Source organism: Acipenser ruthenus, chromosome 4, assembly GCF_902713425.1.
Source record: "Acipenser ruthenus chromosome 4, fAciRut3.2 maternal haplotype, whole genome shotgun sequence".
Classification (NCBI taxonomy): domain Eukaryota; kingdom Metazoa; phylum Chordata; class Actinopteri; order Acipenseriformes; family Acipenseridae; genus Acipenser; species Acipenser ruthenus.
In genome coordinates this window covers 90,942,225-90,963,440 of record NC_081192.1, presented here as the reverse complement: position 1 = coordinate 90,963,440, position 21,216 = coordinate 90,942,225, and the positions used below count along the sequence as shown (strand labels likewise).

Below are 21,216 nucleotides of genomic sequence, written 5' to 3'. Positions count from 1 at the left end.
CAAACATTACATGGCAATATTTATTCTAACTGTTAGGTCAGTGTTTAGGATTAATCATGCCATTTCTCTACTTTGGTTTTCAGCCTAAAACTGCACAACATACACAAACGTGCACACACACACACACACACACACACACACACACACACAAACACACACACACACACACACACACACAAACACACACACACACAAACACAAACACACATTTTTTTCCATGAGTATAAGGGGGGGGGGGGGGGGGGGGGGGAATGACACACACACACACACACACACACACACACACACACACACACACACACACAAACACACACACACACACACAAACACACATTTTTTTCCATGAGTATAAGGGGGGGGGGGGGGAATGACACACACACACAAACACACACACACACACAAACACACACACACACACACACACACACACACTTTAAACAGCACTATACCATATTATAGGTTTTTCCTTAGGAAGTTCCATCAGCAAATTGCAGGTTGTTCTCTGTTATCACATGCAAATATCCATGATCTAAAGACTTCAGCCTTTCAAATTAATGGATTGGATTACTAAATAACTGAATTTATAACGATGTATGCAGTCCACAAAGTTACACAACATTATGAAATTATATTAGAGTTAGGGAAATGGAGGCCTGGTTAGATGTTAATGACATTTTGTAAAATGTAATTTAGGGTGCTGAGCAGCAGTGAGCATTAGGACACGTCGTTATTGCTTTGGGATGTCAACTTAGCTATAATGAGTAAACAAAAAAAAAAATTGCTGTAAAACAAACAGACAGTGTTGTGTTGAACAATATGTTTTTATGGATTTGGTGTAATCTTAAATATAGTATTTATTTTTCAAGTAATAAATAATGTTACTGCTACACTGCATTTTGTTTAGACAACAGGCGCGCTGTGTATCCCACAACTCATTTCAAGTCAGATTTCACAAATCTTTGCTAACAACAACCATTGTTGATGACATACCAATCTCTTCTTCATTGTATTTTGTGCAATAGGTTATCACGTTTGTCTTAAATGGACTGCTTCACCTTGTCAAGTCAAGGCCAAGAGTAGCCAGTGAGTTTACTTCAAACTAACATGGAAGTCTGAATGGAGATGAGATGTTCTCCAGGGCATGCGAGTCAAAGGTATCAGCAGGCAGAATCCAGGACTACCAAAAAAATAACAGAAAAGGTTCCAATTGCTAGTATTCCAGTTTTTGTATCGCAGTACAGACTGCAAGATAAAAATGTGTGCTATTTTTAGAGAAAGTTAAAAACTAGGGAAAATATTTCACACATTTTTTGATCAGATTTTTGTATCGAGTTTCTTTAGTTTTCCTTATTTAGGAAATCATTTTTCAACAAAATTCACTTTGCCAAGTATATTATATTAAGATATACAGAACGTGTTTTAATGAACGGTTTCAACAGATTGTTCTATGAACTACATGAGATACTGAATGTTTTGTGCCAAGGGGCCCTATATTTCACTGTGCTTTTATGACTAGACATGACTTATTAGTAAGATCAAAACATGCCTAGTCATTACAGCACACACTATAGTATAATCACACACTCTGTATGTGCACTTGTCTCATATTTTCATTTTGGTCCTAAGTGACATTTATTTTCATATTGCATATCACTTTAATAATAATGCAAATAATATATATATACCCAGAATTGGCTGCTGCTGTGCACTGATTTCATTTTTATAATCCAGAATTTAATAGTCTTTAATGATCCCCTACTTAATCATACCTGTCAATTCTTCAGGAGCCAACTGAAGCTTTTCAAACAGAGGTCTGCACGCGATCTAAGAAACAACAACCTGTGTCTATAATTTCCTCTGTAAACAGATTTATCACCTTTTTTAAGAGGCGGTATTGTCGCGGCTCGCTGACAGATGACTTCTCATAGATATCAATGTGTGCATGTCAGGATTGTCTCGTGGGGCTGGGGGCTGGCTTGCAGCGATGAAGCTGGAATGTGAGAATCACAGGGGCAGAAACCAGGGGCTGAACTGCACTAGTGCTGGTGAATCCACGCCTTCCTAGTCACACACCAAAGCAGCTCAATTGTCTGCAGGCTTTCTTCTTTTTTATATATTTTTTTTCACCGATAAAGAGCCTTCAGCTGGTATTACTGATTGCATCCCTGGCTTATCACAAATAACTGTAGTGGCTTTCAGTCTAGAGATCAGCCCCTAATCCCCTACATCATATTTATGAGGGACCATGGCTCACAGCCACTGCTGCACTCAGTGTACACCTGGAGCTCTTGCTGGTGACACACATTCCCTTTGAGGTGCAGGAGGACACAGACAAATCATACTTCAAAAACAACAATAACATGGTTACTGTCCTATCACAGCATTAGGGGCTTTGACTGAACTTCTGAGCCTTGTCTGAGGAATTACATTTTTTTTAGCCATGGAGTCTCCCACTAAGGAAATTGAAGAGTTTGAGAGTAACTCTCTCAAGTACCTGCAACCGGACCAAATTGAAAAAATTTGGCTGCGGCTTCGAGGACTGTAAGTATTTACTTTTTAAATTCACTCTGTAGTGTCAGTGCATGCCTGTTTAGTCTCTGTGTGTCTTTTGAATTATGCTGTGCTATTTCATGGAGGTTATTGCATAGAGGTAAAAAAATTGCTTTTTAGCTTTTTAGCTGCTGTTTTTTAGCTGCTTAATTCTGCTGTTGCTTAAGTCTTGTTCATTTGATCCAGGAAAATTTTACAAACATAACCAACCATCTGAGCAAAAACAAACAGTTTTAAAGCCCACATCATTGTAGCATGCTGCCTGTAGCATTCTGTTGTAAACAAAAAAACTGCAATAATTAGGGAGCAAATTGGAAAACAAAACATAATCTATGCAAATCAAAGGTTTTTATGTAGTGGCCATAAACTTGAATGAACATGAATTACACCTTCCTATTTAAATCTGCCATTAGATAATAATTATATTTTGTAATTGTATTGTTAAAATTAATGTAATAGTAATATGATAGCATATAACAGTTTAGGATGATGTAAGGATGATGAATTTTTGCAATGAAAAAATGTAGAGATTTTTTTTACTTGATATGCTTATTGATGTAACCCTAAGTTGTCAAGTGTACACTAATGCATACGTATATCACATCTATCATATGGAACTGCAACCATCACATAATCACAAAAGCATTTGCTTTTGAATCCTTTTTTAAATTATGGAAATAAATATATAAATAAATAAATGTCCGGTAACAAAATACTGTTGTGAATTACCAAAAGATAATTTCTCCAACCGACCTTTAATCTCTTTCTGTACATCCAGCACGTTGCTTATGAATTATGATTTACTTGTGGTAGTTAGGTTTTCCCCTATATTTTTTGTTTTTATTGGCTGAAACAAATTGGGGAGTTGCTGGCAGGTATTTTTCTGTTTCTTTTTAAATGCAGTTGTCTGCTGTGAAGTCCCTTTAAAGGCTCATATTTCACTTGCTTATTACAGGTGCCCACTGATAGCAAAGTGATTCAAGGGGAAAGGGAAGGCGAGGGAGTTCAAGCTATCAGAATGAGATCCTCACTGAGTGTAGAAAGTGAGGCAGGCAGGGAGCAGGTGTGCAATAGAAATATGTAAAATCATGGTCATCCAAGGGTCAGGATTATTGTAGAGCTTGCACACCTGCTTAGTGGTTGCTCAGATTTTCATCTTCTGAATATAAAATATATGATAAACAGCAACAGTATTTAGTTATGGCCTATGCAGTTTATTAGTAACTAAATGTGTGGCCCAGTGGTTAAAGTCCAGGGCTTGTAACCAGAAGGTCACCAGTTCAAATCCCATCTCTGCCACTGACTGACTCACTGTGTGACCCTGAGCAAGTCACTTAACCTCCTTGTGCTCCATCCTGCAGATGCGATGTTAAATCAGTGTCATATTGTAAGTGACTGTGCATATAATGCACAGTTCACAGCCTACCTCTGTAAAGCGCTTTGTGATGGTGGTCCACTATGAAAGGCGCTATATAAAAATAAAGATATTACTATTATTATTATTCAGTAATAAGCTCCTTATTTCTGTACATGATTTTACTCATTTTACTACAGTACCTTTACTACAGTAAAAGTGCATTTTGAAACAAAACTAAAGAACTAAAACCAGCAATGGAATTGACAAATGCATTTTATAAACTGCGATAGCGTAGGAAAAACTGGTTTGTTAGAAACGTCAATATTCAAGGGAATTATCAAAGCAAAGACCACTAAGTAATTTTATTGAGCAAGAAACCCTGAAACCTGTAATCAGCAGTCTGATAGATTTACTTAAGCTTAGGGCAAGATGCAGATTTGTTCTGTGACTTTGCATATAGCGCTGGCTAGCTTGATGTGATTCCAAACCATGTTTCCTGCCTTGATGTTTAATCCCGGTTATGAGCAATGAATCTTTCCACTGAAGCCCTGTGTTCTCTTACACTAATCACCAGCTTGCAAACCAACTGGACAGCTGCCATTTGGCAAAAAACAATTTCAAGGAACATTAATGTCATACTTCATGGCCATGACTGATAAATGAAACGCGCAGCTTCATTTGACTGTGTTAATTGCTTTGCTATGTGTGCATTCGTTTAGGAGCGGAAAATACAGCCTTTTAAAAATCCCTCTGAATGAAATGATAAAACTTCCACAGCTGTAGATCACTCAAAAGAGAAAAATAACAAACAGCTATTTTCTAAGAATAGTCCGGTTAATGCATGCACAGTATGTGGATTTATGTGTGGAACTAAAAAGCTAAATAGAAGTCCCAGTATATTACTATGAGCATGTCCTGTAGCTACTGTTAAGGCTTAATAAAAGGAAAAAAATAACATGATTTGAAAAATTAAGATCCTTATAGCCAGATATTACTGCCGAATATATAAGGCATTATATTAACTGAACCCGCAGTGCAATTACAAAACAATTATTTTCGTGCAACAATAACATTGCATTTCATGCTTAGGTAAATAATTAAAGTCAATCATATTAATTTTGCATAATGTGAATGAAAGCATCAGAACAGGAGGTTATTAAGATCCGCCTGAGTGTTTATGCCATTATTATCCAAGATAAAGTCTTCCAATTGTTTTTTTTGTTGTTGTTTGTTTATTTTTGATAAAAATATGAAGATGTAATAATCATCATATATTCAAGGACATTCTAGTTTATCACTTGACAATCAAAAATATCTTTCATTTTGATTCACATAATTTTTGGGGGGCTGTAAATATCAACTACATTAACTTTTCATACCTACAAATGACAGAGGCTAGATGTTAGCTTAGGGGTTCGTTTTATGGTTTTACTCTTTTCAGGTGTTAAAATTTTAATTTTCACTAACCCAGTTGCAACAAAAAAAAGTCAGAGCACTTTGAGGCAGACTATCACTTAGTGCTTTTTAATAGACCAGATTGTTCATCTGCTGTGCATACCAACACCATGCATTCCATGTAGCCACACAAGAAAAAATACATCATCGTTTGGGATTTAACAATTAACCCATTTGTACAGCTGTGAACAGGTCTTGCATTCTGTCAGAGAATCATACCACCTACAGGTATTGGACACAACATTAGAAACCATTTCTGTACAGCATCACTCAGTTTTGTGTACATGGGCTGTATATCTGCCACAGTGTATATCTGCCACAGTGTACCCATTATTCCTACATTCAGGGCTGGGGAACAGGTTAATGGTTACACTCTGGTGTACAAGATGTTAGATCTCCTTTGCCGTGCTCTACTGAAGCCACGGGGTGATTATAAAATGTTTTAAAAAGTCATCTGGGTGTGATGACTGTAGAAATGTATACAAAGTGAATCTGAACAGCAAGGAGAATGCACTAGTAAAGATACTAAGTTCAAGATAGCTGTAACAGTTCATAGACTCTCTAGATTTAAATCAGTTCCCAGGGCTGACAGGGCAGTCATGTGAGTGTGATCCTAAAGTGCAGATAATGTGACTTTCTGAAAGCTGACAAATCAATGTTGTCACCCAAAAAAAAAAACATGAGTCAGTCAGTTCTGCAAAGCAAATTAACATATTTATAGACACCCATGATGAAAAACAAAAACAACAATCAATCAGCTGCTGTGTAAGCAGATATACCCACAAACTGTTTTTGTTCTTTTTTGAGCTTTTGTCAGCATAGGGGTGCTGTCCTTTCAGCACTGCTGTATTTGACCTCTAATGAACATTTATAACCATCTCCACAAAAAACATATACTTCATATACTGGTAGGGCGGGACTTTAGGAGTAACAGCAGTAGGTTTGTTTAGGGGATGTTGAACCCAACCAGTATATAGAGGGTTTCATAGTGCAGTAGGTTCCTGGAGCTAGACGTCTCTTTTAGTGAGACGAGCACTCGCCTCCTGTGGCAAACTTTTATTTTAAGCTTTGTTTTGTTGTGTTTTCTTTATTTTTCTTTATTTTTTTTAATTTAGTAAAAGCCAATTGATTTTACCCTGTTTTTTTCCCAATTTGAAATGTCCAGTTCTATTTTTAGGCTCAGTTCAATGCTACCACTCCTGCGCTGACTCGGGAGCGGTGAAGACGAACACACGCTGTCCTCCGAAGCGTGTGCCGTCAACCGACCGCTTCTTTTCACTCTGCAGGCCTGCCATGCAGCCAACCCAGAGCTACAGTGTCGGAGGATAATGCAGCTCTGGGCAGCTTACAGGCAAGTCCGTAGGCACCCGGCCAGTCTACAGGGGTCGCTGGTGCATGGTGAGCTGAGGACACCCTGGCCGACCAAAGCCCTCCCCACCAGGCGGCACTCGGCCAATTGTGCGCCACCCCCTGGGAGCTCCCGTCTACGGTCAGCAGTGGAATAGCCTGGACAACCCACGCACGTAACACTTCCCCCTGTTACATATGGTGGCAGTGGTGGGCTTCACTGGTCCAGCTGAGTCAAGGCAGGATAGGCACAGAGCAGTTGGCTGCCAGGATACACAGGCAGAACCAGGTGAAGATCAGCAGCCAGTGGTAAGCGCTGCTGAAGGAGCAACAGTGACATGGGTGAAAAGCCAGAGGGGGAGAGGAGCTGGAACCCTGAAAGCCGGAGGGGGAGGAGTTACTATCCTCAAAGGCCAAAGTAGGAGGAGCTACCATCCTCAAAGGCCAGAGTAGGAGTGGCTGCCTGCCTGTCTGAAGAGCCAGAGGAGGAGCTACGGTCCAAGAAGGAGTAGCTGCTGTCACAAAAGCCAAAGAAGAGCTACCGTCCCGACAGCCTGAGGAGGAGCTGACCTATGTCAGCCTGAGGAGGAACAGCCGTACCCAAGAGTGAGGAAGGAGAGAAGCGATGGGTTTCTATGGCGAAAGAGTTAAGGAGACCAGCTCCACCACAGCCCCGACTACAACTCCTGTGCTCCAATCCGGCGCCAATATGGGTCAGCTCTCTCACCCCACCATCATGTCTGGACCTCCCATCACTCGCTGACCCCCAACAAACAGAAGAGGACCCAGCTGAAGAATATAAAATGTACCGGTGGTGCCATTCTGAGGGGGAGGGTATGTGACAGGGAGTGCCCAGTCACTGGTTCTTGCACAGATGTGTGCAGCTGGGACGTGTAACAGGAGATGCATTGCTAGGCAACCAATTGAGCAGGTAGGCTTGCCCGGCGCTGAGCTGATCGGGAGGTCCGGATTGACTGGGGGTGTGCCTGGGGAGGATGAACGCAGCTCCAAGGATGTCTCCGCCACAGCTCAAGGCGACTGCACCGACATGCTAAACAGGGACGCTTTGTTTACATCGAGGAGAGCGTCCACTACGTAGGATAACTACTATGGAACAATTAAACTGCAAGACTGTGCCTGTGAAGGCTCTGCCCAGCCAGGACCGTCACAACTACCCAGAGTCACCGGTACGGCGGGACTTTAGGAGCAACAGCAGTAGGTTCGTTTAAGGGATGTTGATCCCAACCATGTAGTAGGCTCCTGGAGTGGAACGTAGTTTTAGTAAGACTAGCGCTCGCCTTGTATGGCAAATGTTTATTTTGAGCTTTGTTTTGTTGTGTTTTCTTTTTAAATCTGACACTACGGCTACCATTGCTAGTACCCTAGTGGTACCACCTGTGTTAATAAATCTGCACGCTTGTGCGGCGTGTTAACACTCAATGCTCTATTGCTGACTTATTATTTTTCAGTGACAACCCACGCACGTAACACTTTCCCTGTTACAGTGAGAAATATATTATGTACACCAACTGTACTCATGTAACCAAAGTAATAAAGCTATACAGCTGAAAGGTCATTTTAACCTTGAAGTTATGGGTTTTGAATTGAACACATTTTCCTGCCAAATGTCTGGCATTAAAGAAGAAAATAAATAGAGAAGGACAAGCAAAAAAATAAAATAAAAATAAGAGAACCCAAATGCATCTGCATTCACAATAAACATGAATAAGAGGGTAGATTGCGACCAGCTGAGGAGAGTTTCAGTCTTGGAATGTCGCAGAAGGGAGGAGAAGAGCGAACGAAGAAAGAGACAATGCAGCTAGAAACGATAGTGAGGTCCCAACCTTAACGTCCTTTTACCAGCCCAGTAATTACTGAGCTTTTTAGGCACACATCACATTACTGCCTTTAAATGAGAACATGCAGTGTCCAACCAATAAAATGAGCACCTTTGCTTTATAAATATCTAAAAAGATGCACACAAACACATTGCACAGGTAGTGCAGGATCTTGCCCAGAATGCATATAGTAGCAGTGATTAATAATTCATGTTTAATTAAGTACTGTAGGCTGAATAACAGTAGCTTCACATAGTAATGACTACCACCATGATTACAATTAAGTTAATGCAGAATCACCTTTTGAAGATGATCGCACTTTCAAAGGAGCCACAAGGAAGGGAACTTTTTCCCACGGTTTAATTAGTAAAAGGCAAACTTTGCTCCTAATTAATAGTAATTTCTATCTCTTTGTATTTTGATAAATCTATGGGCTAAATTTCTTTACAGTGTCTTCCTTTTTCGCAGACCCTACCACCTGTCATAATGTTATAGAAGAAAAGTATATAGTTTGTGAATCTCTAAATTCATTGCCTGGTACAGTAATTACAGTATATTGAATTGTTGTCTGGAATTAAAACACATTCTTGACATCATGTCAAACACAGTAGACCAAATACTAGGATGTCTGTATCTCTGTGTGCATAAAGGTTATCAGATGCTTGTAGAACTCAATTCCAGCCCTGCATTATCACCTCTCTCTATTTCTATTCTTCAACAGGAGGAAGTACAAGAAAACATCCCAGAGGTAAGGCCACTTGAGAGGAGTCAGAACTTGGTCAGAGCTTGGTGACTGAATGGACCATAATGTGTGTTTTCTTTAATTTATTTATTTTTATCAAGGTGATGCACTTTAAAACTATGAAAACCCAGAGGAATGTTTCATCCTTATCTGCCTGCCTTACCTTTTATCACTGTATAGAGTGTAATTAAAAATTGATTGCGACCATTTAAGCTCACAAATCGCAAACATGTTTTTAATACGCCTGGGGCCAGTTAGCAATTGTTAATGGAAAAATAATATAGAGACTGATGTTCCCATGTAATAGTTACAGTATCTACTCAGTTGTTTTTGATGGCCATAACTTGCTAATACAGTCAATAGATGGAATGCATTGGTTGTTTGTGATGCTTTTGCGTATTATTAGGGATGTTTTAGTAACAAAAAATGTATTTTCCTTGAAAAAATACTTTTGATCTTTCACTTTATTTTTTATGTACTTAATGTATTTTTAATGTTACATTTACTAATTTTATATTTGTATTATTTTCTAATGATACATTTTAAAACCTTGAACAAAACAACATCTACTGATTACTGTCAGATCTTGTAATTCCAACTATAACAGGGATGTTTTTAAGATTGCAATAAAAAGTGTCTTGGGAGTCACTGACTTTCTTATTACTTCAAATATGTGTAATGTAAAAAAGAGGGAGCATATGTTATCATTCATTCATAAAAAGAGCGGTCATCTCATTGTTTGAGATGTGCCTACATCTCAAACAAGAAAGAATCAAAGAACACAATCCCTACCATGGTAGTTTAGTTGACGTACAGGTGGTATTAAGAAATCTATTATGGGCTTCAGGGTGAACTACTTGTTTTCTAGACTGTTCTGAGACTGACTGTATTGTAATTCCAATGGTAAAGCTTCAAAACACATTTCTTAGATGTTCTGCTTTTAGGTTATTTTGTTGACATGGTCCAAATTGATGTTATAAATCTCCCTTTTTATCATAAATGTGTTCAATGTAAACATTTATTATGTAGCTGTCCATGGACCCTGGTTGTGAAAGGGAATTGCCTTGGAGTGAGAGGCTTTAAAAGCCATCTTATAGAGAGGGGTGATTTATTGAGGCTGTGGTTAATCAATTGGATGCCTGGGAGTTCCACAAGTTTCTGCGTCATTCCTGACCTTGACGGCATGCCGTTTCAGCTCAGCTGGCTAAAATGCTGCTGTACATTGGTTGCCATTTACATTTGTCTCCAAATGGCAACACTAATCACCTAGTCTAAACACAGGATAGAAAACTGATGTTTAACAGTATACTGTATATAACATACTATAAAACCAATGGTGTATGCTCATGTCTTAGAGTACCTGGTATTCTTGTTTCTGTTAATTTGTTCAGTAACTCATTTCAGTGACACTTGTATGACTTTCAGTTAGACATCTTTGTTCTATTGTTTGTATTGTCAGACACGTTTATAAATCTCATCAGTATTTGTAGTGAAGGGACAAATATTCTAATATTCGAACGAATATTTTTTGACATGTATTCGGATACAAAAATGAGATGTTTGTATTCGCTACAAATGACAAAAATACCTTGCACTTATTTACCGTCTCACCAGAATATGCGCAACAGTTTAAAAACAATGGCAGAATCAACACATCAGCTCTTGAGCCTCTATTTAAAATTTTTAGACAGCAAAAAATAAACAAACCAGACTATGCGCACGCACCCTTAGTGATCTCTATGTTAAGCCATCTGGGACAAAAAATGTGTTGTGCTGCTTTAGAGCGCGAGTCTCATGGGACTGAAATGCCTCGCTTAAACAGTACCCAAACAAATATTTAAAATTGTGAGCGAATATCCAAACATGAAAATCCTGTGTTCGTCCCAACACTAAATGTTTGTAGCGACACCAGGATCTCTTTGTGGTTGCATGTTACACACACTAAGTAAATTAGTTGAATAGTGTTGAATCATGCAAGAAATATGTAGCCGTGAAGATAAAAACCCAATGCAAGCATCGATAAACATAGACAGTGCTTTATTTTTAATTTGATTTCTCTTCCTAAATGTGTGTTGTAAAATGCATAGAAAAAAATAAAATACAGTTCAGATGTTGAGAACATTGAACACAAAAATATGTGGGAGAAAAAAATCCCCCTTTCATTAAAATCATACAGTCGTGTCTGTTTGGCTCAAGTGAGGTATCGAAAAGCAAGTTCCAACTGTCTGAGACTATTTTGGAGACAAACAGTTCAACAGTGTGTGCTTTTTGAGGACCAATAACCACCAGTTGACACGCTAATTATTGTGATACACTGTATATTAATTAAAATGATAAAAATATATAATATAGCTATTCAAATTGTGTGTAAAAAAGTTGAGTGTGCTTGTGCATAATACATATACTTTCTGATAGTAGCTTGTGTCTTATTAAATATAATAATATTTAATACTTTAATGCAAGGAAACATCTCAAAGTACTTTACAAATCAAGTTGTTATTGAGAAAAAGTTCAATTTACCAGCATTGAAAACTGTCAAGCGGCAAATGAGTCACCACATGGTTCCCCCGGGGTAGTGCTGACATCGTTTTATCGTGTTCATTTTACATCATGAGAATATTCCTCATTGGTCCCACAAAAATTGATTTTACACAGGTGGATTCTCACCGCTAAAACATAAACATAAAACAGCTTGCCAGACACATCAATCATTTTTTTTAAGCAGTGCAAAGAGCAGAAAAAAGTTAGGTAAAGATACCCAGGTTTGGCAGCATTAAGGCTGCTACATTTACTGTCGGTGAAGAATCACTTTTATTTATATTTATATATCAACCAATTTTATTATGATTGCATTTTAATGCTTCCTAATAAAAGCTACAGTAATACAATATTTTATCATCTTATTCATAGCGCTACTAAATGTAATATAGTTTATTTTAATCTAGTGTTAACTGATTACTTTATTTTTATAAAAATTTTGAAACACTGTCGAAAATAAAAGTTTAAATGTATGAGCAGAGACAAGAGCAGGATCGCAAATACATTTTTGTTTGTATGAACAGATTGAGCGATTACAGTGAGTTGTAAAATTTGAATGTTCAATAATTCAGTGTGCTGCATTTGTCTCTGACCAGCTTGTTAAATGACAACCGGAGGCAAATCCACAATCCCAAATTCAAACTTTACATTCCTGACAGCATACCCTGTTGGATATTCAATCAGTGGGATTGTGTGCATTTCAAATGGTCACAGTAGGCAGGTTCAGGTTTCTTTTCACATAAAAGAAACACTTTTGTTGAATGGATGCAGTATTACACTCCTACAGGCTTACCAACAGACAGAAAGTAAAGGAAAATATCAAATCTGGCTTTGATTTATATAGAGGGAATATTATACAGATACAGTAAACACAGTATACATAGCAACACCCAGTCTTTTGTTTCTTACAGAAATGCCCAAACTGTTACATTTTAGGCTGAAAAGATTTCTCATTTTGTCTAGTTAGGATCACCAAAGGAGCTTAACTAAATGGTCTTAACAGCACTTATAAAATGTGTAATAAAGCATAATGGAAGCAAGTTAAAGGATCATGACAGCATTGTAAAGCTCAGAGAGCTATGGTAAAGCAAATCAAAAAACATGGCAATAGCATCAGAAAACTGGTAAACTTTTATAAGGGAGCAGATTACTAAAAAGTGATATCTTCAGTCACAAGGAAGGTGAAAACTGTACTAAACATAATACAGATTTAAATAAATGTTGAAGTCGGAGTGATCAGACAGATGGAATTTGCTGTTTGGTTTTGAGTTCTGTTCGGCTCCCGGGAATTCCCCCTGACACAAGCCTTTCTTGCAAACAGCTGTTGTATTATTATTGCGCTTTCAGTAGACCTTCTCAATTTCAAATAGCGGGTGGAGCATGACAAGGGATTGACAATTTTCATTTTTATTTAAAATACAGTACCACATTAATGGTGATGGAATGAATATTGTTCACCTGAGCAAACAGCAAGCATTTGTGTGACATGTGTTGTACAGAATATAGGAAAATGCAATGCTTTTTTTGCAAAGCTTGTTATTACAAGTATAATTAGGAATTCTTACTGTTATATTTGAAACATCGTGTGCCCTGTTTTTAAGCAAGTGCTAAGAGGGATGAATCAATTTTCATTGTATGAATTTAGACAGAGCCAACTTAATTGCAGTCATTAAATTAGTAGTTTCTGGCTAGTTTTATATTGTCGAAATTATGAATAATTTTGTACATATTTTTTTCTGTGCCTTTTCACTAACTTTTCTTTGCATTGTCTTCATGCAGTAGTTACAGAAGTGCACATATGTATTCTATTTTTCTCTCAGTCATCTAAAAATAAAATAAAAATGAACGGTTTTGTGTCTATAATTGCATTTCCAGTATATATCACTCAACCAATCAATCTTTATAGATCGCCTCAAAGCCCCAAACAGATACCAAAAAAAAAAAAAAAAATCATTAAGATACAAACAATTTGGACAAATAGTAAAAGATAAAATGATAAATTACATACAGTAAAGTATTTAAAAAAGTTATTTTAATTTTTACTTTAAAAAGCATGATGAAGTATAATAAATAAATATATAAAATTAAGTAGTATAAAATATGATGATAACATTTTCCCTTTCAAACACATATGCTAAATTATAAAAATGTGTTTTCTATCTTAATTTAAAAGCTGCACAATATGGTGCCTCCCTTACAAATCGTGGCAGATCATTCCACAACTTTGGTGCTCTAAAGGTGAACGCTGTGCCACCTTCCGTCTTTCTATGTCCATGAAATACTGAGTAAACCTTCATCCTGTGATCTAAAAGAGAGATGGGGGACATATGGGGTCAGAAAATAGGGATATAGGGGAACAAAGTCATTTAAAGCTTTATAAGCATGCATCAGTCTCTCAGCATCCTGCAGTGAAAGAGAACATCTTAGTTTAGCAATATTTCTTAAGTGAAAAAATGACACTTTAGTTACATTCCTAATGTGATGCTCGAATGAAAGATCTGGATCAAAAATGACACCCACATTTCTCATTTCAGCCTTCAACTCAGAGGAGAAACTACCAAATGTAAAATCAGATGGATTTATATTATTTAGTTGATTGTGTGATCCCAAAAGCATCATCTGTTTTATCTGAGTTTAAAATTAAAACGTGTTTTGACATCCATTGCTTAATGTCAGCAAGACAGGTATTCAGAGTCTTTTCATCTGAGGTGTCACTTGGTTTCAGAGATAAATATAATTGAGTTTCATCAGCATAACAATGAATATGTACCTCATGTCTACGGACAATATCGCCCAAGGGCAGCATATAAAACAAACTTAGAGCAAGAACGGAACCCTGTGGGACACCACATGTAACCCCAGATAGAAAAGAGGATTCTTCCTCCATTTTAACAAATTGAAACCTATTAGAAAGATAGGATTTAAACCAAGATGAGACACAACCTGACAATTCCACTAGATTCTCAAGAGGATCAATCAGAATAGAATAATAGCGTTGAATGCTGCACTTAGATCTAGAAGTATAAGAAATGAGGGTGAGCCCATATCAGAAGATAACAGCACGGTGACCCAGACAGAAGGCTGATTGAAATTTCTCATGTATATACTACAGCAACCTTAAAGGAGTCGGGAACAATACGGGAACAATAAGGGAACTATTGATAATACCTAAAATGGTACTATTCATCCTAGAGCAGGGGTACTTAATTACATTCTCTGGAGGGCCAGATAAGGCAATGTCCAAATCTTGGGGGGCCACAAGCCACTCAAGATGTGAATACTGGTGGGGGTTGTTTAAATGGTCATTAAAAGCTGACTATCGAATCACACTTTACATGCAGTAACAGAACTTTGCAACACTACACTTGCACCAATCAACTAATGCATGTCAGAAATAACTACTTACAATGATACAATGTCTGATTGCCGTTTAATAATAAAAATAGAAAGCAAATATGTTTTTTCCTGATATTTTTCTGACAATATTCAAACGACATCTTGCAAACAAATAATTATACAAATCCCAGTGTAATGCTATTAAAACAGCAGGTTATTCATTTCAATTTTATTAAAACTAGAAAATGTTCTGAAAATGACTGCACAGCAAGCATCAAAGTTAACTAATGAAAGCATGTCAATTAGTGATTGCTTTATTTATGTTATTTATTATTATTATTATTATTATTTGTTTATTTAGCAGACACCTTTATCCAAGGTGACTTACAGAGACTAGGGTGTGTGAACTATGCATCAGCTGCAGAGTCACTTACAACTTCGTCTCACCCGAAAGACGGAGCACAAGGAGGTTAAGTGACTTGCTCAGGGTCACACAATGAGTCGGTGGCTGAGGTGGGATTTGAACTGGGGACCTCCTGGTTATAAGACCTTTTCTTTAACCACTGGACCACACAGCCTCCAAAACTAAGACAATCTCTTTCACTGCAGGATGCTGAAAGACTGATGCATGTTGTATAAGCATCTTATTAAGCACCTGATTAAAAGTGTAGCACGGTGTCTAAATATGTATCAACATGTTCTGACTCCAATGTGTTTAAATGTAAATGAAAAGTTTCTAAATTAAATACATAGCATGACAGTAAACTGAGGGAAAATAAACTTAAGTACATATCCAATGTGCCATCTTTTGAGAGGTCTGCCGTAGGTACATTTCTTACTGTTGCCAAACAGGTTTTTGTAAGCACAAATAAAAGGTCTTTGACAGGCTCAGTTTCTTCTGCCAATTTCCTGTACCTGAACACTTACTGGTGGCCACATTGCTATTTTTTCTTAAAAATACTTAGTTTATCATATGAAAAATAAAGAAAATATAGACATATGCACTTAAGTTTTTCATGTATTTCTATAATAAAGCCAATCTGTTTCTCATTTTAAAACATACACCAGCCTCTCTCGACTTCCCAAGCTTTTCTATAATAAACTGGAGACAAAAATATGGTGTTTTGAAAGATTAAAAAAAAAAAAAAAACGCTCTGACACCAGGTCAAACGTAATAGATTAATCAATCATATAACTTAATACAATACCTAAGCTAAAGTACATTGCTAACGTATTTAAATTAAATGAATACAAAAACTACTTTCACTTTCATGTTCCAATCACATGCTGCACAATTCCCAGCTAAATCTAGCAAAATTAAAGTGATTTCCAATACTATTTATCCTAAAACTAAAACTGTAATATTCCAGAATAGGTTGTGAAGGATTTATTTTGCTCCACTGAATTAACTATAAAGCAGAGGATGTTAAAACTTAATGATGCACTTTTTCATGTGTGTATTTCAGGCATAAACAGTACAAAAGTAGACATTGCTTTATTTTTTTATCCCTGCCATTCTTTGCAATAAAGTGGCAAATGATACATTTTCATAAAGTAATAGCGTTGCAAGTGAAAACTGTCAAATTTAACTTAAATGAAAACTCATCAGAATGAAAGCTGGCCAATCCGCTGACTTGTTCCTGATTAGGTTGCCAAAACAAACAAAAAAAAAACGCTTTTTAGGGGACACAAATACCCAGTAGATAGCAGTGACATTACAACTTGCGTATCAGCAATTTCAGCTTTTGTAATGAAGGACAGCTGACACTCAACGGGCCAAAAGGAAGGCTCTCGTACGGCCCACAGACTGCCAATTGAGGAACCCTGTCCTAGAAAATACTTATTTTAACAGTTTAGTAGGAATAGGGTCTGTAGTGGGTTTTAACTTCGTAGCTAGGTTAGTTAAATCTAGCTGATTAACCATGGAAAAGGATTCAAAGGTTTGGTTTTTTAGTAGCAGGACCCAAGGTGGGAGTTTTGTCAATGTTATTAGATGGCGTATTTAAATTGAATGTACTATTAGATATTGGATTTCTTATATTTTCTTGATTCATAAAATGATCACATCTTGCTGATGATAATGTATTTAAAGCAGGCTCCCTCTGCAGATTTGTTATAGTCTCAAAAGTAAATTGAGGATTGTCCTTATTTGTTTTTATAAGATTTGAATAGTAGGCTGATCTAGCTGAGTGCAGCCCTGTATTTCAAAAGATTATCTTTCCAGGGGAGATAATGAACCTGTAATTTGGTGTCGTTCCATCTACTTTCTAGTTTACAACACGCTCATTAAAGCATACATGTTGTTTCATTAAACAAAGGGGAGAATCTTTTAAAGACCACTTTCTGATTTTTGAGTGGTGCTACAGTATCCAAGATTTTAATTATAGTGGTATTATAATTATCTACTAACTCCTCAACCGATCCTAACTGAATAAGAGCTGGAGCAGGTAAGGCTTCCAAGAACATATCAGTAGTTGTCGAATTATAAGAACGAGATTTAATACAGCACACTGGTTGCTTGATAGAACTAAGTAATGATATTTAAAAGATAACAACGTAATGGTCTGAAAACGTGAGATTGGCAATTAATAGATTCTGAATATTTAAATCACATGTGATATCTAAGTCTAAAGTATGGCCATGGGTATGGGTAGGGCCAGTAACATGTTGAGTAAACCCAAGTGGCTGTAGCAGCATCCTAAAAACTCTAGCAAGGGGATCTCGATCCACATCTACATGTATATTAGTCGCCTAAGAAACAGCATAATCCTATTATGCTTAACAGCCATTGTAGATAAAAATGAACTCGTTTCAGATTGGAAAAGGGAATGGGTCTAGGTGGCTGATAAATAACTATAATGTAGATAGGTAACAGATTACAAACAGCAAAATATACTATTTCAAATAAATAACATATTTCAATGATATCACGATTAAGAACCAACTCTTTACCAAAGAGAGTAGCCATACCTCCTCCTCGCCCTGAAGGACGCGCCCTTTGAGAGAAGAAGAACCCTGATGGACAAGTCTCTACTAGTGGTGCATTCTCATTGTGTTTCAACCAAGTCTCTACCAGGGCTAAAATATCTAGATGTGATTCTAAAATAAAATCATTAATTAACACAGATTTACTAGCTAACAACCTTGTATTGAGTAATGCCAATCTTAGGGCAAGCAGTTCAGAACTAGTGATGCTGTGTTGTTGTTGTTGTTGTTGTTGTTGTTGTTGTTGTAAACCCCCTTTACTCATTGTGAAAGTTATTATAAACATGAGTCGGATCTCAGACATTTTGTCTTAAATGCTGAACCCTGATGTAAACAGAGTTTTGTTTGGTTCATCTATTTTTTAGCCTGTAAGAAATAATATGATGGACACATTTAAAAAGTTACAGCTTTGTAAAGTATATACTTTTTAAGAGCTATAAATATTTCATGCCGCAGTAAATGAGAAGTCTGTATTGTGATAAAAGAAATGTTATGGATCATTACCATGTCTTGCTGAATGCAGATTGTCAGAAGACATGAAGCAGGACAGAATTTTAACTGCTGAATCAATATTCGTAGAATAGCTTCACCACCTTGTTTCATCCTAGCATCGAAATTATTATTATTATTATTATTATTATTATTATTATTATTATTATTATTATTATTATTATTATTATTATTATTAGCTGTATTTCTTCGTTTCTCAGGTGGTTTGCATTACTCTGCCTCAGTTGAACTTTGGTCTCTGCCACATTTGAGCCCTTCCAGAGGGTGAGGTCCTGGACCATAAAAAGTCTATTTGTTTAAAGGATGGAAATCTTATTTAACATTTTATTAGTGTTAAACCAATAGCTCTTTATAATCATTTTATAAATCAAGTATGTAGGAAAGTATCTTTCTTCCGTGAGAGTCTGGAGGTTTCTGCTATTATCTAAATATGATGTACAAGTAATCAGTGATACCACACAGCAGCTGCAAGATTTGATTAAAATGTCTAATGGAGGAGCCAGGATAATAATACATTGAGTGAATGTGAATACATTCCTTAATTTACTACAGCCTTTCAAAGGAGTTGATTTTCCATGGTAAAACTTCATAAAACATAATAAATATAACCTCAAAAGCCCCTCTCGCACAGTCAGTAGAATGTAAAGGTCTGTACACGATTCCCTTCGAAAATATTGAGCTCCTGCTGAAGGTGGTTGATGGCCTTTTAATTTGTCAGCTTGACAGGGTGCTGCTTCTTCTTTTTTATACATAATTTATGAGAACTGATGACTCCCATACTGCTACAGGTCACACCATTATTATCAAAGCTGTAATTTCTTTTCTTTAAATAAAATGCTCATGTTTTCATTCATACAGCAAGTTAAACATGTGTTCTTCTAAAGGAAAGTGAGAACTGTTAACTTTACTGTATACAGCAGGCAGACATGGTTAGTTCAGGGTTGTCAAACAAGACATTGCAGGAAGCTGTTGTTTTGAAACCTTGTTCAGGAGTTCTTTTCATTCCCACAATGTGTATTTAGGAACGGCTTTGGAGTACTAGTGGGTAGATTACATTAAAAAACAAAAATCTAGGCAGTAATTCATTACATTCTTCTGAAGCTTAGTAGACACCGTATGTAGTTATATTAAAGAGCTTGCACAATTTTAACATGAGCGCTGCCATTTTTCCTTACAGTGTGTATGTAGCACTGTGTTTATGGTGTGTACTTCTATGGATGTTTAATTGCAATAATCCTTATAGGACAGTGGAATAAAATCAGGTTACATTTGTATGTTCTTTTTTTAATCCTCCCCTAAGAGAGTCAGTGATGATGTCCAACTAAACATGACTTTTGTCACCTAACAAGAAATGTGAAGAGAGACTTTCAAGACTGCTATCCTGCATGTCATGAGGAGTCTACAGAATGATTGACATACTCAGTTAACATCAATTAAGACAGATCCATCACCATGGATCTCTTATAGCTTTATAAACAAAGTCTCAATCCTCCAAGTGAGACAGATGCTTCCAACATGTGTAAATGTGTCAGTAAAGGTCAAATTATATAGTATCTCCCGTCACTAGTATATCGCTAAGATGCATTGCATACTGTCTGCACACATAGGCTCCAATTTTGATCATGGGCACTAACGCTAAGGCAAAAGTTGTTGCTAGGTAGCACAAATGGGTGCAATCAGACTTTGCTACTTGAAGTAATTTTGGTCCCATGTTTTGCTACATGTTTTTACACTTGCTCTACAGCCGAGTGTTGGCCATATATTTGAGGAGTGGTCTCATTATCATTTTCACCTAAGCCGTTTTCAAGACAGGGCCAAGATTTGCCTTTGTGATCCAAAGAGGAACTTTCTCAAAGCAGGTCTAATCAAAGAGCAAACACTATTGCAGGGAAGCTACTGAGCACACAACAGGTAAGCAGCTTGTGAGGGATACAACTAAGAACAAGGTAGACAAAACTAATAAATAATGCAAGTTAAAACTGTTGTTTTTTTTTATTAAAAAAAATCTTTGTCGATTGTATGACGAAAAAAGTTTGAACTTTTTCTTTGTTTTGTCTTCTTTGTTAAATAGTTAAATGTAGCATGTATGCATAAAATGATATAGCATTTTACTGCAATACTGAAATGATATTTCCGATAACACTAACATTTCCAGTATTTACAGTACAGTGTCTGTTTTGTACCCTTCATTATTACAGATTTCATGTTGCAGTTATTTCCATTGTGAATGTTGTCTACAAGCATACTGTAAATATAGTAAACATATTTAACACAGATTCATACAGATATGTAGAGTGCATATTTTGAGTGTCATTCTATTCAGTGCTTTCTACATAAAGAACATTTCAGTGTTCTGTAAGTATTTCATTTCTCAACCAATACCTACAGCATATGCATACCATGGTAGTTTCCAGTTTTTAATTGTAACTCTCAACACTGTTTCTGTATCAATTTCCTCTATGGGACACCATGGCCCATATGCATAAAACTTACCGGCTCCTTTATCATGCCTTAATACTGTTTAACATGACGGTATTTCATCGTATGATGCATAAACT

The 21,216-nt window shown here is 36.8% G+C and overlaps 1 protein-coding gene across 4 annotated transcripts in view; it reads left to right on the top strand.

Moving 5' to 3' along the window:
- The window catches only part of LOC117400629 (dual specificity calcium/calmodulin-dependent 3',5'-cyclic nucleotide phosphodiesterase 1C-like), a 185,425-nt gene that overhangs the window by 80,183 nt on the left and 84,026 nt on the right, over positions 1–21,216 (top strand). For 2 of the 4 annotated variants that reach the window (XM_034000842.2, XM_034000841.2), the window contains exon 4: positions 9,269–9,295. The exons of 1 other annotated variant lie outside the window; for it this stretch is intronic. In XM_034000842.2, coding sequence (XP_033856733.1) covers positions 9,269–9,295 — 27 coding nt within the window. Of the gene's footprint in view, positions 1–2,031; positions 2,542–9,268; positions 9,296–21,216 lie in introns of those variants that run through there. One more of the 4 variants, XM_034000843.2, reaches the window with a different exon arrangement.